General features: G+C 45.2%; 1 protein-coding gene across 2 annotated transcripts in view; it reads right to left on the bottom strand.

The window, feature by feature from the left end:
* Positions 1-12353, bottom strand: part of KIF16B (kinesin family member 16B) — a 254449-nt gene that overhangs the window by 79760 nt on the left and 162336 nt on the right. For both annotated transcript variants that reach the window (XM_040981816.1, XM_040981817.1), the window contains 4 exons: positions 10468-11823; positions 6928-7080; positions 4951-5047; positions 4175-4225 (listed from right to left, as the gene is read on the bottom strand). In XM_040981816.1, the coding sequence (XP_040837750.1) occupies positions 4175-4225; positions 4951-5047; positions 6928-7080; positions 10468-11823 (1657 nt within the window). The remainder of the gene's footprint in view (positions 1-4174; positions 4226-4950; positions 5048-6927; positions 7081-10467; positions 11824-12353) is intronic.

The following is a 12353-nucleotide window of genomic DNA, read 5'->3' as shown; positions in this document are numbered from 1 at the left end:
ACAGCATTAAGAAGCTACTAGAAAAAGCGAGGCTCTGAGATGAAGGGTTACCTTAAGTAAGACAGAAGTCTCAAAGCTCGGAGGAAGAATTTGAATGTGGCAGTGAGGCAAGGGGTACAGCAATAGTCACATCAATGAGTAAGGCACTAAGTCATGTAGGTTGGAAGGGAAGAGTGAAGAAACAGAAGATGAGGAAGGAACAGTAATTAGAAGAACACACTGTAGAACATTCGATGGCTGTCTCCACCTCATGGGGGAGGACAAGTGAAAGCCCTGGGTCATTCTAGAAAGCTCAAACTCACGTAAACACGCTCAGCCGCATGAATGTCCTTATCCCAGCTAAGACAGAGGATGTCAGCGAAGATCACTGCCAGGCTACGTACTCATGTGGGCAGCAATTATTAATAGGCAGGTATCTGGCAGGCAGAGACAGATGTCAAGCCACCAAACTCTAAATTGACAAGAAGCCATGTGATCAGAAATGCTTTAATCACCTCTCCAATCGGGAGTCTGACTCAAATTTACAAGCCTAAGTTTCAAGAAAATGAAGCAAGGAGGTAATAAATATATCTTATCAGCTCTCTGATACTTTTTTTTTGTATTGTAGACATTTTAAACATTTGCATTTCCAATTTTAGAAGTCTGCAAGTTTCCAGTTTCAGTTGAATTAATCACACTTTTCATAACATTCATTTTCATTAAAGATTTAAAAAAATATATGTAGTGCATCTCTGACTCCTGGTCTTCTCCCTAAGATCTGGTCAGGTGTGAGATGAGCCAAAGAGCCTCATCTTCAGAATTGAACGTTAGTGTCCAGATATCAGGCGCCTCATTCTGATGACCCCAAGGATGCAAAGGGATGCGCGGAGCCTCTTGACTCTCCCGGGTACCCGAGGTAAGCCCAAGTCTTTGTGAGAAGATCAGTTCTACTGTCAAGACATTCTTCTTCTCTGGAACAACAACACACCTGAACTCACTTAAAGCACGGCATTTGATCACATCAAACTGTGAGCGTGGAGGAGACACCTTGAGGGACCGGGAGGGTGGGTAGAAAACGCGATCTTCGTTCATGAGTGCGATGTGGGAGTTGAGGAGCAGCAGTGAGCTGCAGCCATGGCCATGCTGCCCCTCCACCCTGACCGTGGTGTACAGCAGTAACTGCACCTCTGCCAGGGAGGGGATGCTGCGGTCCATGTTTCCATGAAGAAAGTAAATCATATCCACCATGGTAGTCTGGAACTTGGAAGAAAATTGAATGCCATTTGCCAAAACTAAATCAGGGGTTTCTGCTTTCCAATCGAGGGAGAGCTGAACCAGATCTTGCTGGAGCAAAGGATGACTGGCACAAGCCACTGCTTCAGACTCTGGAGTCAGGATGCACAGGAGGTCACGGCACAGCTGCTGAGAGAGGTGTTTGCTGTAACTCAACACTGTGAGCAAGAGATCTGTCGTAGGGCCTAGGAACCGGACACTCTGTCCACCAAAGCCAACTTGAATCTCCCGTAATCCAGAGAAAGGAAGAGTGTGAAAAATGGTCATGGTGCCCGGGTGATTATTCACCAGAACCAAAGCAATCAAGGCTGACGAAAGCAGGAGCAGGCATGCTGGCTGGGGATCGGGTTCCGTGCAGTTGGCAACAGCAAGCCAGTAAATGCCTCTGACTTCATTCACACCTCCCAGAGGTTCCGGGAGGCAATGAGACATGTGTTCAACCAAGTCTGCTACAGGGCGCTCTTGAAGGTGCAACATTGGGTCTGGGAATTGCACAAGGGTCTGCTTATACGCACAACACTTCCTAGCACTGTCATGTCCAAGGCAGAAAACCGAGCTGGGTGATTCACCAGGTAATCCTGAAGCTACAAAGGCTAAGTGGGGCACACTGCTCTCTGCCTGCCTCGGGCTCCCTGCCTCTTCACCATGATTATTGCCAACCTGAGCTTTGGGGCAAGGATCAGCTCCTAATGCTGCCACCGCATATAACTTCGAGGGCACGTCCATGGGTAAGTGCTTCATAATTGGCAGGTTTCTGATTAAAGTCCTCACATGGGAAGTGAGCCCGCTTGAGTCCCATAAGTTGCTCACATGTCTGGCTTGGTGCATCACCTTTGTGCCAGCCTGTAGCAGCTGATGGCTGGTATCTTTATAAAGGTCTGAGAACTTGTGGTAAAAATACCCCAGTCCATACTTCCCTTCTGTCCCAATATTTGTCAATGACTCAGAAGAGCTAATGTTTTCAGCAGCCAACTCTTTCTCATCCTGTTGCTCACGACACCTAGGGACTGGAGTGCTCCCAGGAGGACTGGCAGTTGCCACCTCCTCCTGAGAGATGTTCTCTGAGAGAATAAAGCAGAGCAGTTTGCTGTGCCTGGCCTGTAAGTTCCCACCATTTAGAGACACTTCCTGGGATGCCTGGTGCAGCCAAGTCCAGCTGGACTCAACACCCAGGCTGGGTCCTTCTTGATGAGACACCAGCTTGTTGACATTTTCTGCCTTTCCCTGAACAGCTTCAGCATCACTGGTGTTGCCTTTGTGGAGAACAGAGAGTGGAGATGGATGCAAATGCTTGGGTTCAAAAAGGCCAGCATGCCCAGGAGGGAGATATTGGCACACCCTGTCCTGTAGCATCTCAGGGACCAGGGCCTGATCTCTGGGCTGCCAACCTCTCTCTTGTGATGCTGAGGAGGAAGTTTCAGAATCTGAGGTGCTCTGCATCACAGGATGACTGCAGTAGTTGCTCGAGTCCACCTCCTTCCTTGCATCTCTGAGGATGTGGGGGGCACCGATGGCATCTGTGGACAGAGGTGGGGCAAGAGACCGTGCCAGCCAAGACTGCTTGTTCTGTTCAAGATGTCAAAAAAAAAGTTGAAATGGGGATGTGACGTCACTTTCTGCCATTCTTTATGCATAGGATGCTGCTGGCAGTCATTAGTTTCATTGGGTGCATTGATTCAGAAGTCAAATTGAAAGCCTAAGCCATTCTGGTTGATTGACATATGATTCAAGAACAGATCTGATTCAAATATGTCTAACAGTTATTTCCAGATTCTACAGCTTATGAATTGCTGAGTATTTTTGATATGCAGTATAGGACTGATCCACAGTATCCGTTTCTTGGTCTTAGATTTCATTTTCTCTAAAGTAGATCCTTACGACCTTGGATTTGGTGTTTAAAAAGGTCAAACTCAGTTGCAAAAGAAAAATTCTGCAGTCATACATCAAAAAGGTTAAAAAAAAATCAGGGCATACTTAATAAATTATAAAATATTGCCCCCCAAAAATCACAATCTGAAACAGGTTATGTCGCATTCTCCTTTTGATTCTTTCTGTGGGAATCCTTAATTATGTCTGCTCGTGGTTAGATTACCATCGCTGTTGTCTACAGACTATCTCCATGGTAGGCTTTCTGCATGCCTGTCACATGTCAGGCACTGCAGACCCAGGGAAATGAGAAGCAGCATCTTGCTTTGCATCTGGTTACTTGATAAGGAGATGGGCATCGAGGGGAGGAAGATGTCACTGCTGGCAGAGGAGTGGCGTGAAGGGGTGGCCAACGTGGTCAGCTGAGCCCACTTGTGAGACATCCACCCTTTCACTCACTGTTCAGTAACATGTGGCCAATGCAATTTCTTTCCTTTTTTTTCCACTTTTTATTTAGTAAATATGTAACAGTATGGGAAAGACTATATGCCTCTCCAGTAGAGGAAAATACAAGTAAAAGGCTACAAATTGTATACCCAAATAAACCTTGGTTTCACAATGCACTAGAGCAATAAGCTAATCAATCCCAAGCATTTCCTTTGTACTACCGCCAACTCACAGTCTGTGAAATGACCAGGGTTTTTAAACATCGAGTTTAATTTCAAAACTCCATATCTGATTCTGATTATATAATTCCGCCTTTTAAATGCAGACCAAGGGAAAGGATACTGTTAGGGATGAAAAACTGGGCAAAGCTCCACCACAGCTACATGCCATTCAAATAGAGTCAAAGCAATTTCAACCTGCAGGATTCCGTTTAATTTCAAGTCCATATAATAGCTTGCCTTCCCTATTAGCCATTAATCTCACTGGGACTTCAAAATTCTAATTATGCAACTAAACATTAAGAAAATTTAATCACACATGCATGCCATAATTTAAGGCGACCCTATCAATCTGAAATATCATTACCTACCTCATATTTTAGCTTACGTTGAATGGTGCCATTGTGAAGTTTCTCATTATCCTGAAAAGAAAATAAAAAGCACTCTATATTAAATTATAGGCTGTTCCTTGGGGGGAGGTAGGGGATGATTTGAAGTATTTATGGGAATAAAATTCTAAAGAAACATACTTATTTAAAAACGACAGTCCTTCTCTATAGAATTTATATTCCCAAGGTAAGCATGACTGTATCGACCCATTTGCCTGCAAGAGAACTGAGCCACTTCATCTTACAGTTCTGATAGTAGAAGCAAATTTCCTTAGGATATTTCTTAGTTTTCAGGATAGAGATGAACTGTCTTACTTTGATAACATTCACACTTATCACAAATATGTATCTACCTGCTGAAAAGAACTACATTTCCATGCTGGATAACTTTTGAAAGTGCCTATGGAAAATGACTGCATTTGGGGAGAAAACAGAAGAATGTCATATGTACAGTTTCCATAAATCAAACTAAGAAAATATAGCACTTTAGGGGACACAATATTCACTGAAGATTTTTCAAAGAATTATAAAATGTAACGGAAAGTTACTCTTAAATAGTTGCTACACTGTTAAGCTCCACCCGAGCAAAATCATAACACTTAAACAATATTGAAGATTTTTGTAGAACATTCCATCTCTAAATTCTGTCAGTGAGAAACAGTCATGAAGGATCTCACCACTGCCACCACCACGGAGAGCTTTTCTTTAAGGCCATCCATGAAGGGTTACGGCTGTACGGCTTGGCTACTTCCACTTACTTTCCTCGCATCCGCAGGGGTGGCGCTGTCCTCACTTGGCCCACGATGAAGATCCTGAAGACGCCTTTGAACTTCTTCTTCGATGTAAGCATTGATCCTGAGAACGGTGCAGGCGGGATGAATGTGAATATTGCAGACCACACAGGTTATGCATTTTGATAGAAAATCCTCATCGCGGGGAGTTTCCTCATGCTGTACATCCAGTACAACAAACTGAGATCTTTATTATCCAAACCTTTTTGGGGCTTCCCTAGTGAAACTCCCGCTACAGAGAAGCACATCACCACTGACTTCCGGAGCTTCTGCAGTTCTCGCGCTGCCCCTGGGCAGGACATTTCGCTCCCTAAGTCTTAGTTTTTTTACACAAAAGGATGACATCAATGGCAGTTGCTTTTCTTTAATGGCAAGGTCATTTATAAAATCATAATAAAGAGTGGCTGTGTGAGGATACTTCAAAAGATCTGGAAAAAATGCAACTAGAAGGTAAGTTTATTTTGGTGCAAACATCTCAAAATTCATGAGTACTTTTTTCAAAATACATTTTTTTTTTTTACTTTCAAAGACACCCTGTACATACGCATTTAATGCTTTTGTTTTTACCAACATAACCTTTTACTTCCATTTTCAAGTTACTCTCTATGAATCTTTAATTATGCAAATCAGACAATGTCCTTTCCTTCTTGCACTGCTACTGGTCTCACTAACCCAAAGACAGTACCATTGAGGGTATCAGCATTTCAAAGTGTCTATGGACAAGGCAGTCACAGGGCGGAAGTCAGAAGCCATTGAGTTTTGAAGCTCTTGTCAGTTAAGCTCTCTAGTGCTCCACAGAAGGTGGGTAAAGTGAGTGGCGTGAAAGAGCCAGCCTTAATCAGTCCTGAGCACTTTCAGCCCAATATCTGCTCTGTCTTTGGGTGAGTCCACCAAAGAAAACAGAGACTGGATCATTGTAGTTTCGTGAAAAATCTCTGTCCTAGCTCCTCCGCCTCAAGTTAACAGACACTGATGATTTTAAATGAGATGCTTCCCACGCATACACCTTAGCATACTACTCAATCAGTAAGTCTGGCTTCATCCTGCTAAGCACATGCATATTAAATGCAATAAACATTTTTATACCTCTGAGTAAAGACAATGCTCGAGTTTTCTCAAATGGTAGGCAAAAGATTACTATTTTAGGTACAATAGTCCAAATAAAGTACAATATTTACTCTTCAGCATTGAAAACAAAATCAAGAGCAGTTGATCATAGGCCAAGGCTATTTACTGATGGTCTCTCCTGATCATCACTTACATCTTAAATTGGTCCCAAAGGTGATGTGGACCTAGCTTTTGAAGGATTATAGAGACTCATGCATTCTGGAATTCAAGTACATTATCTCCTCATACCTAGGCATCAAGATCTGCCCAATTTGGAATGTCCTTATGACATGGATGGAATGGAAGAAAAATCTTGTTTTTTCTCTTCCCAGGTAAAAGATTGCAGTGATTTACCTGAGAACTCTAAGCCACAGTGTAATCAGCAAAGCCACCTTATTTGAAAATCATATTAATTATGTTACCCTACTCATGGTCATTCTGAACAAACCAGATTCAGTAATAAACTTGAACTCTAGGTGACTTCCACTGATGAACTGTCAGCACAAAGGCCTTCTTTCCTTGTCTTTGTTCTTTTCAACCTGACCTCACAGCCCTGGAGGAACTGGTTCCCCTGATTGTTTAATTCCAGCTCCTCATAGGAAATGTTCAGAGCAAGAATCATTGGATTTGGCCAAGGAGCTCTCAGGTCCTTGGTGTTCTTCCAATGACCCTTCTGTCCAGTACTGACCAGGCATCAGCTGACAAAGAGCACATCTGGGGCATAAGCACCACCTGCTGCCTTCAGCGGACCCCTCCCTCTGCAGGCTGGCTAATACGGGTACAGTAAGTCATTCACATCACATTAGATGAAAGCATGACATGCTCAACGCTGAGTACCTGGCATCCATCAGGGGCATCAGGTGTGGTTTGTCAGCACTGGATGGCAAGTCAGCAGCAGCAGCCTTCCTCTCCAGCATCCCAGCATGATCTCTTTGGGCACCATCAACCTCACAGATCTTTTCCTTCAGCTTTTGGATTTCATGCTCTAATCTATAGATATAGAAACCACATGGATTCATGCATTAGTAATCTTTCCTGAGGTTTTTCACTGTGGGAGACTTTGTTCTACAAAACAAGAACCTTGTGTGCAAAGAGCTTTACAAAGAAATAGGAATCCGTTTTGGCTAAGTTAATGAAAAAGGGAAGCAATAGACAAATTTATGAAAGTAAGATGAGGTCAATGAGAAATCAGAGTAAGCTAGGATTCTGGAACCAAAAGTTTATCCCCATTGGCAAATGACACATAAAATAAGCAGTCACATATATGTGAGGTCATTTTGCTGCTGACTGAGGCATGCTTAAATGTATAGCCACTGAGGCTGAGAACCATGCTTGCCAGTAAATTTGGCCCCAGAAAAGAAGAGACCTAGCTAGAGGCTGTATCCCACTTCCTGTATTAACTTGGCCAAGTTATTTAAGCCTATGTCTTAATTTCTTCATGGATCACATGTGGAACAGGCACTGAATGTGTCTCAATTCTAGCTTCATAGCATGATGCCATGAGCTTTCTGATGTCAACAATGGCAACATGATGCTATCCTGAGCAGAAAAGCCCAGTTCTTAACTCACGGGGATGGGACCACAGGGTCACAAGGGATGCACCCTTGTGACTGGATTCCACAGGAGGTAGTGCCAGCTTCACTTGGGTTTCTCTGACTACTGCATGGCCTCAGCATCAACTTGCACAGCATATGGTATTTTCCAGAGATGGGAATGTGCCTAAAACAGTGATTCAAGGACAACTATATTAATGGGATCTTGGCAATCCCAAGAAAATGAGTAGGACGTGAGCAGGTAATTAGCAATGCCTTGAGTTAAGCAGGAGCCTGCTAGGGTTACTCAGAGGGGACTTTCAGTGCTAGGACAGTAAAGAAGACTTCACAGAAAGGGGCCCATGTGTGGGGGGTGTTGCAGGCTGGGTGAGATTTCTATGCGTGACAAGGGACACACAGGGTATCCCAAGAAAGGTATCCCATGTAAAGAAGGGACCTACCTGCATGGAGGGATCCCATGTAGCAAACTGATCAGACATGGTATCAATAAACAGGGCATAGTAGCAAAGAGCTGAGTGGGCAAGTAGGCCTTGATTCTGCTTCTAGCACTCCCTTGCCATGTGCCACTGGTCCTCAAGGCTAGCTAGCCACCATGGTAGGCTTCACTCCCCATCTGACAATGTTCACATGATGTTAGTTATACAAAGGGATTCCCCACGCTTCATCATAATTATTGTCATTAATCAAGGACTCTCAAGAGAAAGGAATATTACTAATTTAACCCTGCTGTAGGGCCAGGAGTGCTATCTGATAGATGTCCCTGCAGCAGCTAGAATGAATAGGTGATGAAAAATAAGACAGGAAAAACAAAATGGACTAAAACTTTTCCACAAAGCATGAAGCAGCCAATGGTAATGCCAAGTTTGGTGTTCCACTGTCTGATTGGTCCCACAAGAATTTAGTTATCACGTCTGTGTGATTTCAAAAGGCACCAAGTCAGACTTCATGGTGGGTCCTAGCTTAGCCATGAGACCTTGAGAAAAAAAAAAGCACAAGAGAAACAAACGCAGACAGAGGCGGGAACAGCACAGTCACATCAGAGTTGAGAATTAACTGTTCTGAAGCAGGTCCCTGCAAAGCTGATTTCACCAAAACAACCTCATTTGCATTGTTCCTGGAGGAATGCTGACATTGGGAGATCATTCCCCTGGAAATCTCCAGCCTGCATGTGCTGTTATGCAGCAATAACAGTAAGTGGCTGGTTGACAAAAGCCAGGGACTCCAAGCTGAAGGCTCAGGCTGCACTCTTACTGCATGCTGCAGGACATAGACTGAAAGCACGGCCCCCACCACTTTAAATTTCCTGGGGCTGGAACACTGTCCAGCAATTTCATTTCCTTAACCTATTTGCAATCATTTTTGTAAGCCTCCAACCTGTTTCTCTGAAATAGGAGTGCTACAGTTCTGGGTTGTTTTTATTTTATTTAGTTATATCTTTGCTTTTTGCTATTTTTTTTCCCCTAAAGGAAATTATCAGAGTGGAATTGTAAATACAAACCACAGTATAAGCAGATCACTTGGAAGGAGGCTGTCCTGGCATTTTCATGCTAAAGTGAACCTCTCTGAGAGGCAGCCATTGCCTCGGCATTGCAGTGGCCCAGTGTCCTGCTGAGGTCTTAGAGGCAGGTCCTGGACTCCAGTGCAGTCCCTCAGGAGGCGGTATGTGCGAGACTGGTTGGTGTCAAGGCCTTCAACCTGGATTTGCATGGGGACTCAACTGACCAAAGGCTCTGGAACAAAAAGAAGGTCCATGAATCCCTGATCTCCACTCCCTGAAACAAGAGAAGACATGAGACCCAACACTGGAAGGTCTTGCTGAAGGGCAGCTACGTAGGGTAAGATCACGCAGACACATTTCCTTAGCACTCTGGGTTCTGTCGGCCTTTCTGGGACTCTTGGCATCATCTGAAGTGTAACTAGAAAGTTCTCAAAATGCCATTATTGATCCATAGTGAGAACCTACTACCTAGTGAGCATGGTGACGGGGAGTAAACAGACAGGGATAGATATTATTTGCTTGCTATGAAAAGAATGCCAAGATTCCTGCTTTAATTTATATAACATCAAAGCCGTATCAGTCAATCACTGACCAAGCTCAAGATCCCACTGTGATCAGAAGCATGTGGAAAGCTTTGTTAGTTGCTGAGCTGCCTTGTTAATACAGAGTCCTGAGGCCTCCTGTCAAATATTGTGAATCAATAGGGATGCAAGTATTGACTGTGGCTCCCATAAGGTTGTGGGAACTGGTGCATTTTGTGTGCAAGTCATGAATTCTTGGGGTGGAATTGTTATTTTACTGTACCACCTGTTGGATGGTGTGAGGGAGACAAATGGCTAGAAAGAAGGAGGGAGGAGGCAGAAAGGGACAGGCAAGGAAAGAGGGCGGCAGAGTGGGGGGCAGAGAAGGAAGGGGACAAAGAGAAATACCAAAGGGAGGAGAAAGTGGGAGGGAGAAAGAGGGACAGAGGGAAGGAGGAAGGAAAAGAGAGGAAGAGGAGGGAAGAAGCAGAAGGCAGGAATCCACCCTGAAACTTTCTCATCCTTTTCCACTTAGAAAAATACTAAAGCACACACATCCTGGGTGGGGTGAGGAATCACAGCTTCTTTTTGTTTGTTTTTCCTGACCCTAAACCAATGATTCCACAACAAGGAGAAGAAAAGGAATATCTAGGGGTCCTTCTCCGGTTTGGTAAAAATATTTGTCTAGGCACTAGGGCCTACAAAGGCTAGAAGTATCACTTAAAAAAAAAAATCGACGAGGGATGCTCAAGGTGAGTGATCTTTGCATTCATGGAACACTAGGCTTTCCCTCGGCCAGCCTCACCTCTCGTGGTCCTTCTCCAGGGCCTGTTGCTCTGTTGCCTGCAGGCCGGCGTGGAGCCGGGCTTGCTCTTTGCTGCCCTGCAGGGTGGCAAGCTTCTGCTTCTGTTCTTCAATTTCCAAGCCCAGGGCGGAGCGCCTCCGCAGGGCTGAGTGCCTCCTCTCCAGCTTGGCCACAGCCTGTTCCAGCGCCTCTTTCTGTTGCTTCTCCTGGGAAGCCAGAATCTCCTTTTCCTTTCTCCTTACTTTCTCCTCCTGCCGGGCCACGTTAGCCGTGAACTCAAAGGTGGCTTGGAGCCTCTGCAGCTGGCTGGTGCTGGCTTGGTATCGAGCGAGCTGTTCTTCTTTCTCCTCCATCTCTTTCTCGACTTGATAAAGAATGGTGTCCAGGCTCAGCACGCCTCTGTCGAGGATTTCAAACGCTCTCTGCTTTTCATCCAACAGCGCTGGCAAATGGTTCTGCAGGAGGTACTGCAGCTGGCGTTCCTTATATTGCAGCCTGCTCTCCACTGGCTTTATTTTCTCTAAATCTGGAGCTGCGTGGGCGACCTCTGCCACCTTCTCGTCACTTTCTGCCAACACACTTGACTCTTCATCGTCATGCACACATTTTAAATGCCCCAGGATTTCCTGGTCCTCCTCAACTTCTTTCCTCAGGAGGTCTTGCCGCTGGGCTAGGTCTTTCTCCAAATTCGCCAGCTTGACCAGTTGCCTTCTCTTGAAATCCAAGAAGCGCAGCTGGGCCTTCCTCAGCTCCTCCTCGCCGTCGCTGTCCCCTCTGGCCCCGGCCTCCCTCACGCGCAGGAGGGCCTCCCGGATTTCGTCCAGGTCCTTCTTCTCCTCCTCTGCCCGCTGCACCTCGCCAAGCCGCAGGAGCTGGGTCATCTCCTGCTTCTCTCGGAGCTGTTCCTCGAGCTGGGCCACAAGCAAGGTCTGCTCCCTCTCTTGCTCCTCCAGCCTCCTCTTTTCCAGTTCCAGCTTGGCACGCTGCTCATCTTTTGCCCTCTGGAGCTGGTCCAGCTCTTGAAAGATCTGAAGCTTCTCGCTGCTGTTGAGTTCTTGCAGCCTCTGCAGCTCGGCCCTGAGGCGGAGAAGGCCCTCTTCTTCCTGCTTCTTCTTCTGCAGCTCCACCTCTTGCTGCTCCCGGAGTCTCTCCTCTTCGAACTTCTCCTTCTCGGCGAGCAGATCCTTGAGCCTGTTCTCGATGTGGAAGCTGCGCCGCTTGAGACTCTCCTCCTGCTTGCGGATCTGACGCTGCACGATCTCCGTCTCCTTGCGCTGCGTCTCCACCTCCTGTTGCATTCGCTCCAGCTCGGCCTTGTCTGATTTCTGCTTTTCCTCCATTTCTTCTATGAGTTTCCTGCAAGGCCAAAGGTGGACCAATCACTGTTTGACTATTATGTCTAGAGGGGGCGCTAATGTTTCCTTGACTAGAACATTCTGGAAAAGGTATATATATATATATATATATATATATATATATATATATATGCAACACAGAGCCAGACCCATCACTCGGGTGAAAGAGGAGGGAGGCCTGTCCTTTTAAGCTTTCAGCAGCGTGCTGTTTAATATTTTTTATCCTCTCACTGTCCCACCCATCACCAGCCTGGTCTTCCGAAGCAGCCTGATATCATCTCTTTGTAGAGTCATAATCATAATGTGTTACGCATGGCAGAATTGAAAAAGCCCCCTGAGCTCAAAGAGAAAGAACCATGGCCAATTTAAATTTAAGTGTGATAATTTTATTCAGCCCAATGACTAGAGCTCAACAGAAGTTCGCTATGTGATGACATTAAATTAAAACACACACACACACATCTACTGTCCTTAACTCACTGGGGTCAAATATCAAAGTCAAGATAATTGACAATTCATTGTTATGGCTCA

This window comes from Ochotona curzoniae, unplaced genomic scaffold (genome assembly GCF_017591425.1).
Source record: "Ochotona curzoniae isolate NIBS_2020 unplaced genomic scaffold, NIBS_Ocur_1.0 contig_3520, whole genome shotgun sequence".
Classification (NCBI taxonomy): Eukaryota; Metazoa; Chordata; class Mammalia; order Lagomorpha; family Ochotonidae; genus Ochotona; species Ochotona curzoniae.
This window is presented reverse-complemented; position numbering and strand designations above follow the sequence as displayed.